At 45.9% G+C, this 22,398-nt stretch overlaps 1 protein-coding gene across 2 annotated transcripts in view; it reads left to right on the top strand.

The window, feature by feature from the left end:
- Positions 1-22,398, top strand: part of TMEM255B (transmembrane protein 255B) — a 79,271-nt gene extending 56,873 nt beyond the window's left edge. For both annotated transcript variants that reach the window (XM_074560829.1, XM_074560820.1), the window contains 5 exons: positions 1,842-1,922; positions 6,250-6,335; positions 9,289-9,448; positions 14,848-14,991; positions 21,687-22,398. In XM_074560829.1, coding sequence (XP_074416930.1) covers positions 1,842-1,922; positions 6,250-6,335; positions 9,289-9,448; positions 14,848-14,991; positions 21,687-21,854 — 639 coding nt within the window. In that variant the 3' untranslated portion in view covers positions 21,855-22,398. The remainder of the gene's footprint in view (positions 1-1,841; positions 1,923-6,249; positions 6,336-9,288; positions 9,449-14,847; positions 14,992-21,686) is intronic.

The raw sequence follows: 22,398 nt of genomic DNA, 5'->3' as shown, positions 1-22,398 counted from the left end.
ACACCACTTGGGCTCCATGCCCTTGACCATTGCCCCCTTCCAAGATCTTCCAGGATCAAGCTGAAACTTGTTATTGCTGTGAATATGATGGACAGCAGTTTTTCATGGATTTGCTCCTCATGGTAGAAAAAGCTATTCCTACTGCTCATTCCCCTTCTCTGTCATTTCATCCCCATGCAACAGATGAAATCAGGGTTGGAGTGTAATTCTCTGCAAAAGGGCAGCACAGCCTGTGACTGTTCCTATGCTTGCTGTGCTAGCAAAGAAACTACAGTCCTGTTAGTCCTTCCAACCAGATCTGTCCCTGGAAGTCGTGGCTAAAGGCTAGTGCTTTCCCAGGCCTATGGAAGAATGTTGTCCTAGTCCTAGTGGCATGCTGTTTGTGTGGTATTTGCTTTTCCTCTAGAGAAAAAGAATTACTGAAGCATTTTTTCTTACACTTGTGTGATATAAGTAAATAATTTTGGATGCAGGAAGCTAACCTTTCCCTAACCCTTAGGAGTTGGTGTCCAAAACTTCCTTCAGTTTGCCAGAGTAATGAGAAGGGCAAACAAGCTGATGGATGAGCTTTATTTGTTGACTTGTCTGCATTCCTGCTTAGCTCAGCATTTTTACTGATTATGTATTTTGGGTCAGCAGATTTATACAGTTCACACTTCGTTATCCAGCAAGCATACAACACTCAGAAGTGATCTTAATCAGTACAGATCTTTCTGCAATTTCTGGAGTCTTCCTGGATGTTTCGTAAAGCTTTAAAATGCAGTGGAAGTTAATCAGCACAGATTTTTGCTAACAACTTAAGTAGTACTTTGCCTGTAAGTTAGCATGGAAAGAGGGGGTGGCACACAATGGGTTCCATCTTCTCTCTTGGAAGTGGTCTGACTGACATGCTGGAGAGCACCTGAGTGCTTTGAAGTCACAAATCATGACGTAGGACTAGATAAGTGACAGGAAGTTGAGAAAGACATTTTTTGCCAACGTAAGTAATTCCTGCACTTTCATTTGGGAATGATGCCTGATCACAGAGAACTCTTCAGTCTCAAATCCTCCATAGGCAAATATGGTGTAGTCCTGAAACTGGCTGAGGTGTGCAGTCTCTAGCCTCCAAGTGGCCATTCACCAAGTTTGGGAATGCCCATCTTGCATCTGGCCAAGAATATTTCACTGCGTTCTTCCTTTATATCAATTTGTGGGAACCGTTACAAGCAAAATATGAAATACGAGCAATGAATGTACATTTTGCAATACACATAGGAAAATAAGGCAAAAAAAAAACTTGATGCAAATTACTTCCCCTTTATGACTTCATGTTTTCATTAGTCTTTGTTTTGCTTTTGGGGTTTGAAGTGTGAGTAGTAAGTGGAATGCTTAAAGTATTAGCTATTTTAATTAGTTTTCACTATGGAAATTGTTGAAATCCTTTAAAAAGGAAAGTGCCGTATCTGGAAGACAAATAGCAAAGTAAATCTTTGTGCTAAGTAAGAAACTGTACCACGAAAAAGAGTGACTGGACCGTTCTCATAAAGCAGTACTATTTGACATCAGGGAAGGAAGGGGTTAAACGCCAGGGGTGATGTCTTCTTAAAAGACCCGACTAGTACAGAGAGAAATAAATGATAGTCACATAGCTTAGTGGCAGACTGAGGAAGGAAAATGTAACTCTGAGGAGAGCCATTCTGGAAAGAAAGCCAACATGGGGGTGTGTGAGACGCTTGCCCAAGTGTCTGCATTGGCTTCAGCTCCACAGAGGTGTAAGCATCTGCACCATGGGTACATGGGACGTGGTGCCTTCACGCTTCCTCCACACTGAGGACTTTTTTTGACTATTTTTCTCTTTACAGGAACCCAGACCTTTGTATAACAAAAGGTGCCAGTTTTATTCAAGTGGAATAGGATTCCTGTATGATGCCTACCAGACAGAGGTAAACAAACTCACCTCATCACACGCTTGTTTCTGCTGTGCTTTGAGGGGCTGGGGAGGAGGGAGGTGTTTGAGAGTATGTCTGCGCATGTAGGTCACAAGTTGATAGAAAACCAACTTTTTTTTTCTCACACAAGTGACTCCCCGCTTGTCCAAGCCTCTGATGATTGCAAATCCTTACAGCCAGTGAGGTTTTGAGTCATCATCAGTGTTTCTATCCAGTACATTACTCTGGGACTGGAATGATTCCTAGTCCATCTATACTGTATAATAGCTGTCTGGGATGTATTTGTCACATTGGCATCTTTCTCTAAGGAGGTTTTTGTAGACTTGAAGTGGAATAGAAAATATCTAAATGAATCCATTTGCATTGTCCAAAAGACTTCAGATCTTCTCTGTATTTGCCAGCGGTTTGAATGCAGCTTCTTTATTACCTCAGTGACATTAACATGGTAGGAAAAGTGCCATACCCAAATAGCTAGCCTCCTGAGAAATACAGATTTAGTTTGTTTTCCTATTTTTCATTTTATTATTGTGGTAAATTGGTGGGAGTGAAAAGAAAATCAAACAGAGCAGGACTGAGAACAGCTAAACAGTGGTATAACTTACAAGAAGCCAGATGTCCTTCATCACCATTCCTCCCATGGCTAAGAAAAAGTGTATGGGGAGCGTTACCGTTAATAATTCTAGACAGCTTAGCAAAGTATATTACCAGGTTAAGCAGCTGATACTCCTTAAATCTTGCTGCTAGGGCACCCCATTGTTGATTCCAGAAATTTATGACAAAAATATTTCATTGACCTCCTTGCCTAAAGGCCTACCCGGACAAACTTATGACCTGTGACAACACCCTTGCCTGTAAGTTTCACTCCATCCTCTTCTAAAGTGTGCATGCACACTCAGACACAGACATGTCCTGAGAAATGCCTCTAATCCCTGTGATAGGTGCGTAGCTGGCTTCACACTGACCACAACTCCCTGCAGGTGACCCCAGCCTCGGGCTTCTGGACAGACAGGTTTCCCCAGCTCTGCAGATTCTTTGAATATCTAAAGAGCTCCTTGCTCTATTCAGGCAAAAAAACCCCCCACGTATCTTTTATAAGTGTAGTTAGTTTGCAATAACATTCTTGTCTGGTTGCCCACTGATCTAGAGTCAGCATGTGCTAATTTAGAGTTAATGATCTGTGGCATTTGAACTTGGCTTTTGCTTTTCCAAAGTTAGCCAGCTAGAGAGCAGGGGACATGCTCTGCATGCCAGACGAACACCTAACTAGGAAGGCAGATTCTTTACTGGGTGCAAGTTTCCTTTTGATCGCCATCTCTAGCCTGAGTGCGGTCTCCAGCTCATGTAGCTTGCCTGGTTCAGTTCTTCTCTTTGCTCAAAGCAGAGAGAATTTGATTTTCTTGCAATTACCATGAGTTGAGAACATCTCTTCAATTTATGCTGAGGGGGTGGACAGGCACAAACAGCCAGAACATGAAAAAACTAAACGTCTGGTCACTAAAATGAAATAATAGGTCTTGACACACAAAATACCCACAAATGGCCTGTTTTCACCACCCTTGCTCACACTGCACAGTAATTTGTTTATTTTGGTTCATTCACTGTTCTCCTAAAAAGGAGTGCCTTGCTCTTTGCGTGTTTTAAAAATGCAGTGATAAAAATAGACAGCTACAGTAATTCCCTTAACCGATAATTTAATAGTCCAGAAGCAGCTAAAACCATGTTTAAGATCATGCCGATCTCCCTCTTAAGTACTTCTAACCTTCTGCAGAGAAAAGGAGCAAACTGGCCTTACTGATGCTTGGAGAGGGGAAAATTACTTTTATTTCCTATCAGAAGTGTCCCCAAAGCCATTCATCAGGATGAACTACCTTTTTACCAGCCCACTCCGTCTTATGAAGCCCTCCGATGAGTAATGGGAAAAGGGTATTTTAACTATGCAGGTCATTTTGCCCACATACAGGGGGGCAAAACCAAAGTCTTAAGTTCCACTCTGTGCAAAAGCACTAGGGCATCCCAGCAAAGCTACTGTGGTAGCAGAGGCATTGGCACACTCTACTCCGGGACTGTTTTTCAAACTGCTTTGAGAAGCAGCCAGGTGTGATGTTTCAGTCACTTCTGAGCTGGATCTTGACTAAGCTGACACAGTCATCGATGGTAGCGTGCTCCTCTCCTGCAGTAAACTGCAGCTCAGGCTGAGGACCGCTGCAGCTGAACGTGACTTCTGGCCAACAAAGCCCTTATGTCAAATTCCAGTAAGTTCAGACGCAACGGAACGAGGTTGATGGAACGAGGTCCTATCTCAGGGTGAGATATTCCTTGTGACAACTGGGAGCTCCATTTCCAGATTGCAACCTAGACTGAGACTGTCCTTGTATAACCTAACTTCCATTTTGGGTTAGAAGAGATGATTTGTGTGAGACACAGACCGCAGGTGTAGCCTTGTCCTGGGCAGCAAAGCAATCCCAAGGCATCATTTTAACTCCCTTTAACTTTGTCACTCTCAAGCAAATCCTGCTAAGGACAAGTGCGGCAAGTCTGAGACCAGCTGCAAAATTAACTTACTTTGCTGCTGAGTGTGTGTGTTTAAGGCTTTCCTTTTTGCTGGGATCAAACACGTGAGGAGTACAGACTCAGCAACAGTGGCAGTTTTCACACTAAAAAGGATGCACAGATCCAGAACTCCGGAGCTGAGAAACATCTGGTTTAACATCTCCTGTGGAGGGCATCCCACAGACTAACACATTCATGGATAAGCAGAACTGTCTGACAGGAGCTTTACGAAAGCAGGCATGTATTCCCAAGCATGCTGCTTTTACTTTTTCATTATGAGGAATTTTCCATTCAATAATACATTTTATTTGCATTTTGCAAACAAAAATACTTCTCAGTGGTTACACTACATTTTTTCTGTCAAAATAAAAACTACAGAAAGAATGTACTTTCTGTCCTGCTTGCTTTTAAAACCTGACAGTTCTTTCAAAGTCAATAAGCTAAAAATCTCAGTGAAAAAAAAAAGCCTTACATATAAAATATTTCAATTGGCCTGTGGTGTGAAATAGAAGTGATTAATGCTTACCACACTCAAGGAGTCATTAAAATGATTTCTTATCTTGATGAAGAGTGGCTTACGTGTGCCTACCTTTGCTGTTTTAACATCTGTCCCTCCCTGCAATTCCTGTGCACACAAATAAACCTTTTCAGTTTTCTATTCAAGAGCCTCCAGTAAACGCTACTTATTTGCTGGAGTGCTTGGATCTTTTCTGAGCGGTTTTGTTTGTGGGCTTGGAGATTGTTCTTCTCGTTGTTGTTCCTAATTATTTCCTTCTTCAGGAGGGTGTTACTGAAAGGAGAGAGCTCCCATTTGTTGGAAGCTGTTCAGTTAAATTGGCTTCTTTGCCCATTTCCCCACTATAATGGCGTGGTATTCTTACCCACTTCAGTGGCTTGCTGTGCAGTATCTCTCAAGACCCATGGTCCCTGCGTCACAGCTGTAGGGATCCACATCTCACAGCTGCACACTCTGGGTCTTCAGAAAATAGCACCAGGCAGTAAAGCAAAATGCTTGAAAACTCTGGCAGCCATGGCTGCAGGTCAATGCTGGTGGCTCTGGGCTCCATAGTGCAAATGCCCCGAGGTTCAGGGCCTGATGTCCTGAATGAGGCTGATGGCCTGATGGCCTTTGGGCCACAAAGATGATCAGAGGGCTGGAGCACCTCTCCTATGAAGACAAGCTGATAGAGCTGGGGTTGTTCAGCCTGGAGAAGAGAAGGCTCCGTGGAGACCTAATAGTGGCCTTCTAGTACCTGAAGGGGACCTACAAGAAAGCCGGGGAGGGGCTGTGTGCAAGGTCGTGTAGCAATAGGACGAAGGGCAATGGTTTTAAACTAGAGCAGGGTAGGTTTAGATTAGACATTTGGAACAAGTTCTTTACAATGAGGGTGGTGAGACACTGGAACAGGTTGCCCAGAGAGGTGGTGGAGGCCTCATCCCTAGAGACACTCAAGGCCAGGCTTGATGAGGCTCTGAGCAACCTGATCTAGTGAAAGATGTCCCTGCTTACTGCAGGGGGGTTGGACTAGATGACCTTTAAAGGTCCTTCCAACCCAACACATTCTATGATTCTATGATTCTATGAATGAAATTCCTGGGAGCTCAGGCATGTCCTTCCACCCTGCAGTTGTGGATTTTGGAATCTCAGAATCTTTCTGCACAACATGTAATAGAACCTGACATCGCAGTAGCTGTTTCTTTGTGGTCAGTAGGATGATTCACACAACACTGAAATACTGAGAATGAAAGTCAGTCTCTTCTTTTTCGGCAGGTGACATGTTATAACTTAAACAGCAAGTGCCAGCTGAAAGTAAAGAGTAACACGTGCTATTGCTGTGACCTGTACAACTGTGAGAAGTAAGTACCTGTGTGCAGCCAATGGCCTCTGAGAAATACTTGGTTGTTTGTCCCTTCTCTTAAATAATGGAGGGCGGGGGCTCAGGCCTGGAGAAGGAACACAAGGGGCTTGTATGCTGAGCAATCCAGTTCCTCTGGGATTGAAGTCCTGATGCCAGCAGAGAAGTCGTCAAGGGTTGCATATTACTGTGGGCATTATTTCAGTTTCTTTTTTTTTAAATATGCCCATAAGCTCTTTGCTGTGTGATTGAAATTGACCACTCGGTCACAGCCCTGATTCAGTGAATCCAGGTTTTTTTCCTAACAAACTGGGGGAAACAAAATGAATAGGAACGTAGGTGCTCATAGGCAGAGATCATGTTGTAGGCATATGCAGAGCTCTGTTGTTAGCAACAGCCTCAGTAGGCATGGGATTTTGCTAAATTGTCATAGGACAGATGCAGAGGGTCTTGTGAGTGTTTTCTGAAGCTGTCCTTTTGACTTCATCATTACCAAAGCACGAGATGTCAGAAGATAAGAGAGGAAATGTCTGGATATGCTTATGAAGATCAGCTGAAGTTTAGCACAGGGTTGCAGTGCAGCGATTTAGCAGGAGTAAAAAAGGCGGTTAGAAAAACTACATCACAGCGAAGTCCAAGGGTTTATAACATGGAAGACAGATGAAATGAACTCGCACAACTGACTGGCCATCTGGCACATAGAGATTTTGACTGCAGGCAGCATCATGTCTTACCACATACAAGAAATGCTCCCTCAGCATCATCTTACCATGCACTCTCATGCAAACTCTGCAGCCTTCTGCAGTTCACCCACAGTCACTCTTCTTTCTTTCCCTCTATGTATTTCTCATCTTTCTTCCTTCTTACGTCTCATGGATTTTTTTGGTTTTGCCTCCTTTTCACATCCTAGCAGCCCTATGTAAGCTTTTGGTAGCATGCTGCCAGACATAAACATTTTAAGTGTAGAGGAATGAGGCTGTCACATGAGACTTCTACCTAAGGCTTCTGTATAAAAGAGTAGGTCTTGTCCAGATCCTGATGTAACTAGAGAAGCAAAATTAAATTTGGGACTAGAAGAAAGTCATCTATGCATGCATATTTCTCATGTGCATAAGAGGCACAAAGTGAGTGCAGGTCTGTGGAGTGGATTAAAATCCCCTGCGAGTGTTAGAGTTTTCTGCTTGTGTAAGAAATATTAAATCTGGAAATCTGGAGATGATGGAGGCATACAAAACAAATTACATGGGAAAGGTAAAGTATGCACAACTTTGGTACCCTTTCTATGATAGAGAAACGATGGAACATCATAGTTGCAATGCAATATGTTTACACTGAGAATGCTTTCTTCCATGGTACACAACTAATGGCTGCACGTTGACACTGAATCGAATAGCACAATCCAATACAGAGAAGAACCAGGGTCTTAAAGGGGTGAAAGCATTCAGAGTTATCAAATAAAGTGACTGAAACTCTTCAAGTATAAGGTAACAACAAGAAGAGATCAGGAATACTCCTCCTCCAGATGGAGATCCTCCGTGACATTTTTCTAAGACATTGGGTTTGTCTGAAACACCTGGGACTGATCATGATATATTCCATGCTATAATTAAATGTGTGTGCTCTGCCATTGTCAGCAATCCACACTGGGCAGCAAGATCTTATGGCACTGGCACAGACAAATACAGGGTAAAGAAGTAGTCTTGCTGCTCTACAGATTTGGCAATTCCAGCTCATAGGATGGCTAGAGAGAAGTAGGAGGAGATACGCTGACATGAAGTGACTTGGTGTCATCCATGCAATGGACCAGTATGCAGGCAGGATCACAGGTCAGATTTCCTTAGCCTCACAGCAGCTGAAGCTAAATAAACCTAAATATAGGTTTATTTAGGTAAGCAACATCTGTGCCCATGATAGGGCCCAAGTAAACTCACCAGTAGCGGATCCAGAGTGCCAGAACCGTGCCCCACAACAAATGATTGAACATTTCCAGGAATTACAGTGCTTGGCTTGGTTCTTCCCAGAAATGTTGTGGGTTTCTCCACGCTGCTACCTTCCTCTGCAGAGCTTTCCCTAACCACCATCTCCACTGCTGCCCTGTGTGCTGGGGATGGAGGAACAGAAGAGTGAGCACCAGAAGCTGAGTGCAAAAACAGACCTGGCATTTAAAAAATCTTTCCAACTCAAATAGCTGCTCTAGGAGCTCATTAGTGGGCTAGCATTAAGGCAGGTACTGGAAAGAACTGCAGGAAACTGTGGTTTCAAATTTTGCAGTAGGGTATTTCTGACTTTCGGCAAGACAATGAGGATTGGCTTCACAACATGCCTCATTTGCAATAACCAGTGCAGTGTAGAAATATAAACAAACAAAAATTTCTGGATAGTACAATCCATAGTGTAAAGGCACATATTTATACTGTACTGCATTGCATCTGTTAATTTGGAACCACAGACAACATAAACAAATGTCGCCAGCTGGCAAAATCTCACTTTCTGTGGTTGAATTAATGCTTAAGCAACTTGTTTTCCCCAGTTTCAGAGATGCCAGTGGATTTCCAGGTGAGCTGGGGAAAAAAAAAAAAAAAAAAAAGCAGTGCTAAGCATGCTTTAGCTGGCAGCTAAATCACAAGGGCAACATCCATATGTCAGGACTATGTCTGTGTTCAGAGACCCTCAGCAAAAAAAACCACCCAACTAGTCCCTGCTGGTGCACAACACTGGTCAGCCAAACTAGGGTTGGTATTAGTTGGACCACATGTTTAATGCTGGCACTAGCAGGGCAAATTTTTGTCAACAGTAGAGCTTTCTCCAGTTCACCTGGGCAGTGTTTGGTGGGAGCATGGATGAAGTACTTTGCCAAAGAGGAAAGTGAGCAGGAGGGATTGAGATCCTCTGGTGCCCTGTATTATGTGCAAAACCATTCCCACAGCAGTGACGTTGTCTGCATTCCCTTTCAGTTCAGAGCAGTCTTCCAGCTACTATGAATTTCTCGGCGTGAGCAGCTGTCAGGACGTGGTTCACCTGTATAGGCTGCTGTGGTCCTCCACAGTCCTCAACATCATCGGGTTGTTTCTGGGGATTATTACGGCAGCCATTCTTGGGGCATTTAAAGACATGGTAAGGCTCACAGTCTTTTGCCTTGTGTGCGGACTTCTGTGCTTGTTGGTGTTATTAAGTGGGTTAAAACCAAGGAAGCATAAGTGTACGAAGGAGGCAATTTAAACATGTTTCCTGTGTGATCTGGGAGTCTGGAGTCACATCTTTAGGCTAAGCTGTTGCCAGCTGCTCACAGCAAAGTAGGTCAAGCCTGGTCAATACGTGAATGGAAGGGAAATATCAGGCATCTGTGTGAACAGATGCTGGTAATTCACTTAGTGGCCTCCTTTTTTTTTTTTTTCTATTCCAATTCACCACTGAACCTGTGGGCCAGCACAGGGTTCGAGGACGCTAGTTTGTAGCTAACATGGAAAACTCAAGTCCTGTGCGTGACTATTTAACCTTATATAGTTCTTTTCCCAAGAATGGGGATTAACTCTGAAGTATCAGTCAAGTTTTTACTTGAACAGTTGTATTCAGGTCACATTAACCTCCTCTTTTGTTTCACTAAGGAACACCACCCCTCTAACTGCTGCCTGTGCCACACCACCATGTCGTGCTGCTGTGCACCAGTGCATTCAGAAGAGGCTGTGTCCTAGGAGAGATTCTGTGATACAGTGCCTCATCTGCCTAGATTTTCTGACGTGTTGGAAGGCTGAAGTAGCTATTCCAGGGATTATCACTGCCAGTGGTCATGTTTGCTAAAGCAGTGCCTAATGACCAACCAAGTGGCTCATAATTTACCAAGCGCTCAGAAGAGTAGTGGTCCCAGCCCAAAGAGCTTCCAAACGGAATGGGCAGAGGCATGGGGATGGAGGGGAAATGCAGGAGCAGAAGGGAGGTATGGCAGTAGCACAGGTCGTCTTAGATCCATTATGTTTCTGGTGGCTATTGCAGAGGAGAAAAGTAAATAGAAAGACAGGCGAAAGGAAATAAGAGATGGATGGAGCAAGGAAAAGGGAGCAAGAGAGCTGGGTGAGATATACTCTGGGGAGACAGACTAGAGGGAAAGGGCTGCTCATAGCTGGCAGCCAGTGAGCCAAGTCAGACTGGAGGCCACCCAGGCCCTGCTCTGACCACCCAGCATCCCTAGCAAGCATGTCCAGGCTATCTACAACCTGTGTTGGGTGCTTAAAACCATGCGACAGAGCAGGGCCACAGGAATTATTGGAAATTCACCTTTGTTAAGAGTTGCAAAACTTTTGCTGTAACTATTCCCCTCTCTAGCTTAAGGCAAATAAGCGCACTGAGCCTTCGCATGTAAGAAATGTGCAACTGAGCCGTTCTTTATGTGAGGGGACTCTTAAGGGGTTGATAACAAACTGCAGCCAGCCAGTAAAGAGTCGTGGCTGCCTGACAGGAGAGAGTGGAAGCAGCTTTCCCAGCTTAATTCATCCCCTCCCTGTGAGAGGAGCAATGGCAGAAGGGCAGCAGAAACAACCACAGCGGGAAACGAGGGGAAGAGCCGCTACATGGGGAGGGGAAGGCAGGCATCATCTACAGTAAGTCCTTGGTAGAGCACTGCAGCTTTCCAGTGCTGCTAAGTATTTTCCCCTGCCTGGCAGATGGGTGCCAGTGCCTCCACCAAGGGCAGCCGTGGGAGTTGCTAGTGCTCCTCTGAGATGGGGAAGGGTGCACCTAATCTGAGTCCACCTAATCTGTCTCACACAAATTGAGGTTTACATGGGATTTGGGCTGATGCTTCATAGCAGGGTGAGCTCCAACCCAGGCACGTCTCTGCTGTACGGGGGCCATCGCTGCACTGATTGCAAGGGACGCCAAGCCGAGCAGACATTCCTGGGACAACTGGGGTCTCCATGACCTGACATGTTCCCCATGCTGGAAGGCAAAGCCTGGGTCAAACTCTGGGTCCTCTGACCAGGATAAAGCTGTGCAAGGAAATTGCAGCAGCAGTGGACATACAGCTTCCCCCTGGGGCTGAACTGGAGCAAATCTGTTTGTTGGGGCTCCAGCTAAAAACCTGATCTGAATAAGCTGTTTAATGCCTCCTCTGCAGCAGGAGTGGGAAAAAAAACCCTCGCTAGTTTAAGGGAAAGATGAGTTTGTTACGTCAGCATGGGAGCCATGCTATGCTTGTGGAAGCGTTGCTAAAGCAGCAATCCAACATGCAATGACCGCTCCTTGCTCCTGCCTGTGCTTTTTCAGGGTCCTTTTGAGTGATTTACCAAAGCTGGTTTGCTAATTTTCTCGCTTTCGTTAGGGAAGGAGTAACTCTTAGAGGAAGACAGGGGCCAAGAAAACATTAAGCAGAAAAGAGAGGGGCATGGGACTGAAATAGGAAAAAAAAAAGAAACCTTTGAAAAGTGTGGGAGAACAATTTTCTTTCTTTCAGGATGTCACCTTCCCACAGAAATGCTCACTGGCATTTTGCAGGGAGAGCTGCAAATCCCGCTGAAAGGCCTCAGGGCACTGGTCTGAGGTTGACTTCCAGAAAACATAGGGCCAGGCTGACTAGTCAAACAAAAAACATCATGTTTATCTCTGGGGAACGCTGGCAGCCAAAACATGTTACAAAGGGGAGAGTTTGCAAAATAGTGCCGTGTCCTCTAAACCCATCGCATTTCCTGGACAGAAAAAAAAAAAAAAAAAAAAAAAGAAGTGTTGTTTTGCTTGTTGTGGGTTTTCTTTCTTGTGACAAATTCCATGCAGACCCTGGCACGCTCCCTGCGGTTTTGCTGCCTGCCAGAGGGCCGTGCTGGCTCAGTGGGAAACATTTCGTCCTCTCCTGACCCCCAAGGTGTCAGCTCTCAGTGGCCCCTGTGTCACCCATGGGGCTGTCCTCTGTGATCTGCTGGGTGCCGGGGGGAGCTGCAGCAGTCACGACGGTACCTTCCTTTTCAAATCTACTGTGTGCTTGGATATAGGACACCGACTAGGCAGTTACCTTAAAGTCACCTTTAACAAAAAGCACGTTAAGATACTATGTAAATAGAAGCATGTACTCGGAGTATCCAAAATGGTAAAACCATTTACCTCTGTACAGAAGACAGAGGTAAAGAAATGCATGGAAAAACTTCACTTGCTGGTACTAAGAGTTAATCTAGAAACTCCCATCCCTGCCCCGGTATTCATCTGATGACTTGTAGATGTTTTCCTGACACACCTTGCCAAGGAATCTGCCTGCCCTGAGTTCAGGGTTGCATTAACCAGAAATACGGCTCGTCCTGTGGAGGGGTTGCTGGCTTTTTTTTTTTTTTTTTTTTCCAGTTAGTCTCCTTCTTGGAGTCCTCAAGGGAATGTGAACAGATTAAGTATCATTCCCTTATCCCCTCTCCTCTTCCCTCACCCTGATCTGAAAAGGAAAACAAAATGAACCCCTTATTACTGAAGTACATGCCAATGTTTTCATGTCATGCAACGAAAGGTGCAGTCTGACGTTAGAAGTAGTCGTAGCTCAGAAATACATGCTTTGGCAGGTCTGTGTTGGATCAGGGAGCTGACCTGCCTTGCTCTGCAGCACCGTCCATGGCCCGATTGGGGGCGGCCAGGCAGCCCCTCCGGACGCCCCCTGGCTTCCCCACCCTCCCATGGCACTGGCAGCGACCCCTGGCCTGTTCGGTTCAAAACGTCTCCACCTGCCCTTGTATTTTATGTGAGTAATTTAACATAGTGTCGTTGCTGGAATACTTGATAGAAGCATCTAACGAGCTTCGATACCCGCAAATCATTGCTGGCTCCAGGCTGAAACCAGATAGACTGATAATAAGGTGCTTTGATCAGTGGATTTGGGGTGGATGACTCCTCAAATGTGTCTTCTAGGACTGTTGAGATGTTCATCCTTAGCAATTGGAGAGTGTTGCTGCTACAGGCAGAGAGAACGGAAGAGGACTGAGAGAGGTTCCTGGGAGAAGGACAGCAGCACCCAAAAGGACCTGCACCAGAGAGCTGGTGACAGATGCAGAACAGGCATCTGTGTTTCACGTTGGGCAAAACAAGTGTTTCTTGCTGCGTTTACATCCATGGCCAGAATGATCTCACCACGCCAGGGCCTCCCTCCTCTGAGGAAGTGCACGCTCTGGGTGCAGGCCCAGCCCTGGCCAGGGTGAGCCATGTTCCTGGCCCTAAAACTTTGGGTCAGAGGCAAGCTCACGAGGTGCTTCGCTACTACTGTCTGAAAGGCAGTGTCTCTCTGTTTCCCCGCACCACATCCACCCAGCAGGGCCGGTAGAAAGGAGGTGTTTTGAGGAGGGTACCTTGAAGATGGGAGACTTGCCTTCTCCCATGAAACAGGCTCTCTGCTTTTGACCCCAGCCCTTCTCTGCACCAGCTCCTGGGGTGCTAAGTTTCTCCAGGGAGCTAAGGCCTAGATTGTCAGGTAACCTCATGTAGTACATCAGTGACCTAGACCATGTTTTCCATGTACAAAACATGTCTCAGTCACAGAGAGATCTCACACTATCTCCAGAGGATGCAGTGGTTTATGTCTCTCACTGATAAATCTGAAAGGAAATGCCAAAAAAAAAAAAATCCTGGCTGCTGCTTTCAGCATTTTTCTGGCAACCGCCATATTTTATTATTTCAGTAAAAAGAAAATTCCATGCTCTCATGTAGAGGAATCTGTTAATAAAAACAAAGGAGAGAAAAGAAACCACTGGATTTTTCTGGCTTTGCAAAGCAGAGGAACATGAAAATCTTTCACAGACATCTACTGTCCTTCACAAATGGTTATAAAGCACAGGGTTTAACACAAGCCCCCTTTCACATTTAGCTTTTGCCCTTTTTTTTGTTCTCCCCCAGTTGTATTAGCTGGTTTAATACGAGCTATTAGTTCTTCCTGCAGACCTCTTCTCACATTGCAGTTAAGGGACATGCCAGTAAAGCCATGGGATATGATGAAGGATTTTATGCCATAGGAATGAGACGTGCACGTAGGGGGGGGCACTGGACAGCCAGCAGCAAACTCCATTTCACAAGTGCGAGGGAGTTGTGAAAGAAGAGCAAGTGGTCTGGAAAGGGAGATCTTTGTAGATCTGTGTAGGAAAGCAGAGACAAAAGATACGAGGGCATCAGGTCATTGCTATTGGAAAAAGTCTGCAGCAAATTGTGAAGGACTGGGTGTTTGGCGCTGGAGTGAATAAGAAGAGGTGGTCAAAGCTGTATGCTGTGCTCTTCAGGGTGTCTCAGGTCTGGAGTCCTGCCAGCGCTTCTGTAACTGGTTCTAGGGAAGAACCAGCAGCCTTTTTCCAAGGGAAGATGATTAAAATCGCTGTGCATTTCTGGTCAGAAAATTCATTCCAGATACGCCCTCTCATTCTGTCTGCTCCTTGTGTTTTCGTAGTACCGGTACTGTGTTGGAAAACAAGGATTTTTAAGTTGCCTATTTGCTTGTGTTAGGACCAGTTCCTGCTCCAGCCCGCCCTGCACTGTGCTGATATATTGTTGTCTTCTGTGCTCAACAGGTACCTCTGTCCCAAATTGCTTTCAGTGCTGCACCTCCTCCTCAGATCCTGTACAACCCTGCCCAGCAGATCCTGACATACGCTGGCTTCTGTCCTTCTGCAGCAACTATTTCCACATATCCATCCTACCCATTACCTCTTCAGGTACCGTACAAAATGGCACCCTTTTTACTCCATCAGAAAAGCATAAGCTGCTACTCAGTACAAACTCTGCAGTGGTAGATCTTGGCTGCTGGGGGTTGGAAACAAGGCAAGGAAGTTGGATCCCAACACACAGATTCATCTCTGGGACGACTCAGTCTGGGCCTAGTTCTCAGGTCTGTTCTGAGACCCCAGGCTTTCTCTGGTTGTGCTTTGGTCTGTCTGATAACCAGAAATCCCAATGTGGGATCAGAGCTGTGCTGCAGTAGTCATGAAAGAGAACACAGCCCCCATGGTGGGCAAGAAAAAGCAGTAACAGAGGCATCGGGAAAGCCAAAGGAAGCATCTGATACAGCCAGGATTTGGCAGAAAAGTTTACACGCCGTAGCCCACCTTACTCCTAATATGGAGATAAGTAGATTAGGACTCATCAGATGGAAAGGAAACAAGAAAGGGGAGGAAATAAGAGGTCTGTGAAACTGAGTGATATGGAAAGGGTTGTGGATGGATATTAGTGATAACTTCAAATCACAGAATCACGGAATCACGGAATCTTCAGAGTTGGAAGGGACCTCTAGAGATCATCTAGTCCAACTCCCCTGCTAGAGCAGGACTGCCTAAAGCACATCCCTCAGGGCTGCATCCAGGTGGGTCTTGAAAATCTCCAGAGAAGGGGACTCCACAACCTCCCTGGGCAGCCTGTTCCAGTGCTCTGTCACCCTCACTGTAAAGAAGTTTTTCCGTGTATTTGAATGGAACTTCCTATGTTCTAGCTTGTGCCCATTGCCCCTTGTCCTGTCGCTGGGAACCATTGAAAAGAGCCTGGCTCCGTCCTCCTTCAACCCACCCTTTAGATACTTGTAAACATTAATCAGGTCCCCCCTCAACCTTCTCTTCTCCAGGCTAAAGAGTCCCAGCTCTCTCAGCCTTTCCTCATAAGGGAGATGCTCCAGTCCCATAATCATCTTGGTTGCCCTTCGCTGGACTCGCTCCAGTAGTTCCCTGTCCCTCTTGAACTGGGGAGCCCAAAACTGGACACAATACTCCAGTTGTGGCCTCACCAGTGCAGAGTAGAGGGGGAGAATGACCTCCCTCGACCTACTGGCCACACTCTTCCCTATGCAGCCCAGGATGCCATTGGCCTTCTTGGCGACAAGGGCACACTGCTGGCTCATGGATAATTTGCTGTCTACTAGGACCCCCAGGTCCTTCTCCTCAGAGCTGCTTCCCAGCATGTCCGCCCCTAACCTATACTGGTGCTTAGCATTCTTCCTTCCCAGGTGCAGGACCCTACACTTGCTTTTGTTGAACCTCATTTGGTTCTTCTCTGCCCAGCTCTCCAGCCTGCCCAGGTCACGCTGGATGGCAGCACGGCCCTCTGGAGTGTCGGCCACCCCTCCCAGCTTGGTATCATCAGCGAACTTGCTGAGGATACACTCTGTCCCCTCATCTAGGTCATTAATGAATATATTGAACAAAATTGGACCAAGTATTGAGCCCTGGGGGACACCACTGGTTACAGGCCTCCAACTGGACTCTGTGCCGCTGGTCACAACCCTCTGAGTTCTGTCACACAGCGAGCTCTCGATCCACCTCACTGTCACCTCATCTAGCCCATACTTCCTCAGCTTCCTAATGAGGATGTTATGGGAGACAGTGTCAAAAGCCTTGCTAAGGTCAAGGTAGATGACATCTACGTCTCTCCCCTCATCCAGCCAACCCGTTATAACATCATAGAAAGCTATCAGATTGGTCAGGAATGATTTGCCCTTGGTAAATCCATGTTGACCACTTCCAATAACTTCCTGTTCCTCTACGTGTTTGGAGACAACATCCAGAATGAGTCGCTCCATTACCTTCCCAGGGACAGAGGTGAGACTAACCGGTCTGTAGTTCCCTGGGTCCTCCTTCTTGCCTTTTTTGAAGATTGGAGTGATGTTTTGGTTGCCCCAGTAAAGCTATTAGGTGTCAAGATAAGCCAGATTTAGGAATTGTTTCTACACACCAGAAAAGATTCAAATGCTCCAGGATATTGTAGAAGAGTACAAATGAGGGGTTAGGAACACCAGCTGCTGTTAATACAGGGATTCAGGTGTCGGCTGCAGCCCAGCAAGTCCCCAAATGTCTGCCTGCCACAAGAACCAACTCATCATCAGAAGCTGGAGCCCATTTTCTTTCAGCTTCCCATTACAAGCCACCACTGGGAGATACGTCCAGAGCAGCTATGGCAGTTGGTGGAGGTTGGTGAGCCTTAATGACCAGAGGCAGCTGGTCTGAAGGCAGAAGAGAAATCTATCGGAGATGCAGTTTTCTCTCCTTGTGGGGAGAAATGATGATGCAGCATGAGCTGAGTAAATATTGCTTTGCCTCCTTCAGAAAGATGAGGTGCCAGTCATGCTCCAAGCCTGCACTGCATCCAGCCCAGAGCTGGCCTGGAAAATGCAGGGAGTGGTGCTGAGGATGGTGTTTGGTTTTTTGAGGTGAAGAATGTAGGGTGAGCTGGTAAATAACTGAATGTACTGAGACCCTGGAGCAATCATAGGAGTTTTTAGATTTTTGAAAGCACAGTAAGACTGTTTTGTTCTGTCCAATGGCTTGTCTTACTTTGGCTGTGTAGCGCTAGACCAGTGGGTACCACAAGTTTTGCAATATTTCTTAATTGAAAACACTGCATGTTTAGCATGAACTAGCTGTGGACCAGCTCCCCACAGCCTCCTGGGCTACATTTCTTCAGGGCCAATACGCTACCAGGCACAAGTACTGTGACATGATGATCATCCAGACCAGGGCTGCTCCTGGTATAGGTTTGGCCCAGACCACCCAACAGCCTCCCAACACTACTCAGGAAGAGGTCAGGAGATGGCAAGGGCAATGGACCATTCCTGGTAGGTAGCGTGCATAGAGTCACACGGGTTTGGTGGTAAGAGTTCAGTTGTAGGGATATGTGCTGCGCCAGTTGGATTCACAGCCAGAGAACAGTCCTTGGCACGTCTTATTTATTAACATAAATGGGCCCAGGCGCTTTTGGAGACCACGGGTTGAGAGGAAAAAAAAAAGCACGCTAAGAGATCTTTTTTTGTTTGCTTTCAGCTGAAAAGCTGTGCTGTTCTGCAGAGTTCAGTTAGCACGTAGCCAAGAGTAGAGGGAGAGAGAAGGGGATAAAAACAGACAAAAGAAAGCAATAAAGCTGAAAAGATGCATGTAAGTAATCATGAGGATCAATTGTAACTGTTCAGTTCTGTGTCCACTGAGAAAGAGAAATGCATCATATTTACCCCAAATTCTTAACTGCATTCCAAAATAAACACACTTCTTTTCCTAGATTTCTACTTTTTCTAAGTGTGTTCATTTGTCTTCTCTCCCCTTCGTAACATTCAGAGGCAGGCACCACCAGCTGTCCCCAAGCCAGGAGAGGTTAGCAAGAAGCACTGGGCTCCAAAAGGGAAAGCGCTTAATCCGCTTCCTGGAAAAAAATATAAAAAACCCCAAGCTGCCTTCCTGCATGTATGAGCTCATTATGTTGTAGTTTGGAGATAATTAATTTCTGCACTGGCGTATGAGTTAAAAAAAATCATGATAAATTCACTCAAAGCTACAAAAGGTGAACGTTAGAAGCAGGCCTGATTAGGAACAGCCAGAAGCTTAACCGTCGTCTACTTCCATTACTTGAGTGTTGTGGGCTGAATCCACGGGGCTGGTAGGTCTTCGTGGCCCATCTGAGTGCTCCAAGCAGTGCCCAGCTGCCTTTGCAAGCCCTGCTCGGCTGGTCTTGGTCTTTAAAGCAACTACAGGCCCTGAGGCTGGGATTCATTTGGCTAAACACAGAGGCTGTTGGCATGTAGGGATCTAGTGCTGCCTGATAGTGGGATCAGGTAGACACCTGGCCCCTGCTGCCACTCCGGGAGAGTCCACGTCCTGTAGTCCCTATGTCACACCTGTGTGGATGTCTGGGATATCCCATGGCATCCCAAAAGGGCTGGACACTTACATGTGGGCAGCTGAATTGAGCTCTAGCAGTCCACAGCGTAGGAGACTCCGCCTGAGCTGATGTACCCTTCAGAGTCCACAGAGAGAGTGAGGCACTTCTTACATGTTGATTAGCTCCTGCTAAAGATGTGTGATGTGAGTGATATGAATGCACCTTAAAGGCCTTTCCACCGACTAGGGGTGGGATTCAATTGCTACATGTTGCTATGCTGTGTGCTTAGATATCCATGTCCTTGAGCCTTCAACTGAGACATCAAAATCTGAGGCTGGACCCTGTATCAGTTGCAGTTCAGTTGCCTAAAGATGTGGCATCTGAGATGACCTAATGTTCGCAAGACATCCATACGGGGCTGGCTGATGGGAGCCAAGGTCTATGTGAGACTCACGCATATTTCTGGAGCGGCTGGCTGAGGGTGCACTTGGGCATCTCAAAAGGCATGGCATTTTTGCTCCCATGTAGACCAAGAGCCACATAAGGGCCCTCTTCTCAGCATTCCCTTTGGCTCATTGAAGCTTTGGCTAAACACTGTTCCTAAGCCCCTGCATTTCACATTGCCCTGCACCTGCCCTCACTTGGGGCAGGGTCACACACATGGTGGCTTCAGTACAACAAAAGGAGCAAAATCTTCTCTAGCTAAGGGGAAAAAAGAGTGATTTGATGCCAGTTGATGAAGTAAAGCTAGCAATCAATTACCAGCTAATAACTCTAGTTTGAACTCTCACCTCAACCAGAGGAAATCCACAACTTAGTTCCTCCTCCTAGGAACATATCCCTCCTTGGGTTAATCTGGCACGCAACACTCAGCCTGAGTGCTGCCCACACTTGCATGGACTGAAGCTCCATTAGCTCGAAGGCTATGAACCTGAGTTCACCGATGGCTCCCACCATTGAGCAGACTAATTCCTAGTCCTCTGCTGAATCTGGTATCTCACTGCATAGCTGCTTGCTGGAGGGGCAAACAAAGTCTTAAAAAAATCACAACCTGAGCTGGTGGTAAATGCTCCTCAGTTCAGCTCATGCTTCCTTGTCCCCAAGCAGAAATCAGCCAAATGCAAAAAAGAAAAGTTGATAACAGGAATGCATTTTGACAAGGACATAACCAGCATTTCTTTTGTTTACTGTGGCAAGCACTAACAAAATCATTCATCCCTTACTGGTACAGTTCAGTCACAACTAGTCTTGGTAACAGGCCTGCCAACTGGTCAGGTAAATGATGAGCTGTGCAGGGACTGGTGGTGATGACAGCGGTAAGGGTTGTGCCAGTCATTCCTGCCAGAGGAGAACTCATTACAGAAGCAATTCCAGGCAGACAGATGGAAACAGTGGCTACAGTTTGAGGGGGGAGGGAAGCAACAACTCCAAAATAAATAATAAAAAAAACCAAACCCAAACCCCAACAACTATGTTTGGAGCTGCTCTAGTTAGCAGGTCTGTCAATATGCCTGGAGAGTTAAAGGCCATAATCAACCTTCCTGTCAGGACATGCCCGTTCTCACTCACTAAGTCACTCTGTGGTACAAATGCAGGACAACATTCTCCTCGCCATGGGGGTTTGACTCAGAGCAGCAGCCCCTGCTGACCCAGCACCCCACGGAGAAGCCAGACACCATGGCATGGGGTCTGCCAGCCCTGGGCAGCTCTGAGATGCCATTGTCCAAGTGCCAGCCCTGGTACTGGCCTCTAGATGGTGACTATTAATTTTTTTAGCAGCAGGGAGCAGCGTTTACTTGCCCGGATTTTTCATTTCCCTTGAAAAAGATCAATTACTATCTTTTGGTTTTTTTTTCAATTCCAGGCACTTTAAGCCTGAGCCTGAGGGGAGCTGAGCACAAGTCTTCTGCTGAAGCCCATGGACTGGCATGTGCTGACAATATGAGGGGGGGAGTGAAATACTGACCCTGTTGAAATTGATGACAAAACTTGGTTTAAAGCAGTGGTAGGATTTCACCCGTAAGATTAGTCCCTACATGCATTCTTTTGTTTTAACAAACTGCTTGTTCCTGAACATGGGCTGCTTCCTAAGCTGTATCTATTTTTCATGCCCCTTTCAGCCAAAGCCCCCTTATAGATGAGACAGCCAAAGTGAAAGACCTATAAGGAGACATGTGCCTACCTGTAAAATTTTCTCTTAAGAGGAGTCTGCATTTGGCACAAGAATAAGACCTTGTATTTATGCAAGTATTATAACTGAGATTAATTACATCTGAGATAATTTAAATTTCACAGTGATGCCTGGAAATGAGCAGCTACACGTAACCTAATCAGGCGGTCAGGTGCAGTGCCTCACCCAGGAAGCCAGAGCATCTTTTCCTGCAGAAATTCCTGTTCTGCTCCATTGCCTGGCTGTACGCACAATGTCTATTAAAAATGACATCGTGCTTAGAGATGTGGTTCAGTGATGGTTTTTGTCAAGAGTCAGGTTGACAGTTGGACTAGATAATCTGAAAGGTCCCTTCCAACCTGGGCAACCTGTGATTCTGTGATTCTATGACTTGGGTTACAGATGGAATCCGTCTCGTTTCACGAGACACCATCATTGCTATATTTAAGCAGGTGCTTTAAAACTAAAGTGAGTGTTGTGCTGCAATGCATGAGAAATTTAATCGTGGGGTTTATTATATAACGCTTACGTGGCAAACACTATACGCGGAGCTACAAATGGCGTTGTAATCCTTTACTGAAGAAGGTATTTTTCTTTGTCTACATACAGCCTGCCAGCAATTTCCCAGGAACATCATCTACTGACATTTCTTTATCAGAAGAAACGCAGCCTCCATCTCAGTCCAGCTCCAGCTACGGTCTTCCCCCCAATGCTCCAGCCCTCTATACACCGACTTACTTCTTGCCTGGAGAAAAGCCTCCACCATATGCACCATAGAACAAAGAATTTTAGGTAGCTCGTAGGCTTTTATTTTGTTTTTAAGAAATACTCGGGAAACTGTGCTGTGCAGGCACTAGACTTCCCCAGGAACCCACCGCAGAGTGTGTCGCGGCCACTCTGCTTTTACCCGCACCTCACTGTGAGCAGAGCACAACCCTGGAAACCTACAGGCAGGCACATCACCTGTGGGGTGACCAGTCACCACCCAGTTTGCCCTCAGTCGAATGCAGCGTTGCTTTCTGGCTACGATGAGATCTTTCCTTCTCGGTACACTGCAGAATGAATTTCCTTCTAGAGGAGAAATGAAGAAAAAGCTCTGGATACGTGTTCTGCTTTCATAAACCAATATAGAGGGGGTTTAGCCTGTGTTGTCTGAGCGGGTAGTCGGGAGGTCTCCGAGTCAATCGTTTTGGGTAGGAAGAGCCCAGGTGTTTGTTTGCTTGTAGTATTTATTTAATAACCCTTTTTGGTGAAAGTGTTGTACCAATAAAAAAGAAGTGTGGCAATTATTTTACAATAAAATTGACTGTGTATATTTATA

The sequence above is a fragment of the Larus michahellis genome, chromosome 1, assembly GCF_964199755.1.
Source record: "Larus michahellis chromosome 1, bLarMic1.1, whole genome shotgun sequence".
NCBI classification, from domain to species: Eukaryota; Metazoa; Chordata; class Aves; order Charadriiformes; family Laridae; genus Larus; species Larus michahellis.
The sequence above is the reverse complement of the archived record's forward strand: the minus strand, read 5'-3'. Positions and strand labels throughout refer to the sequence as shown.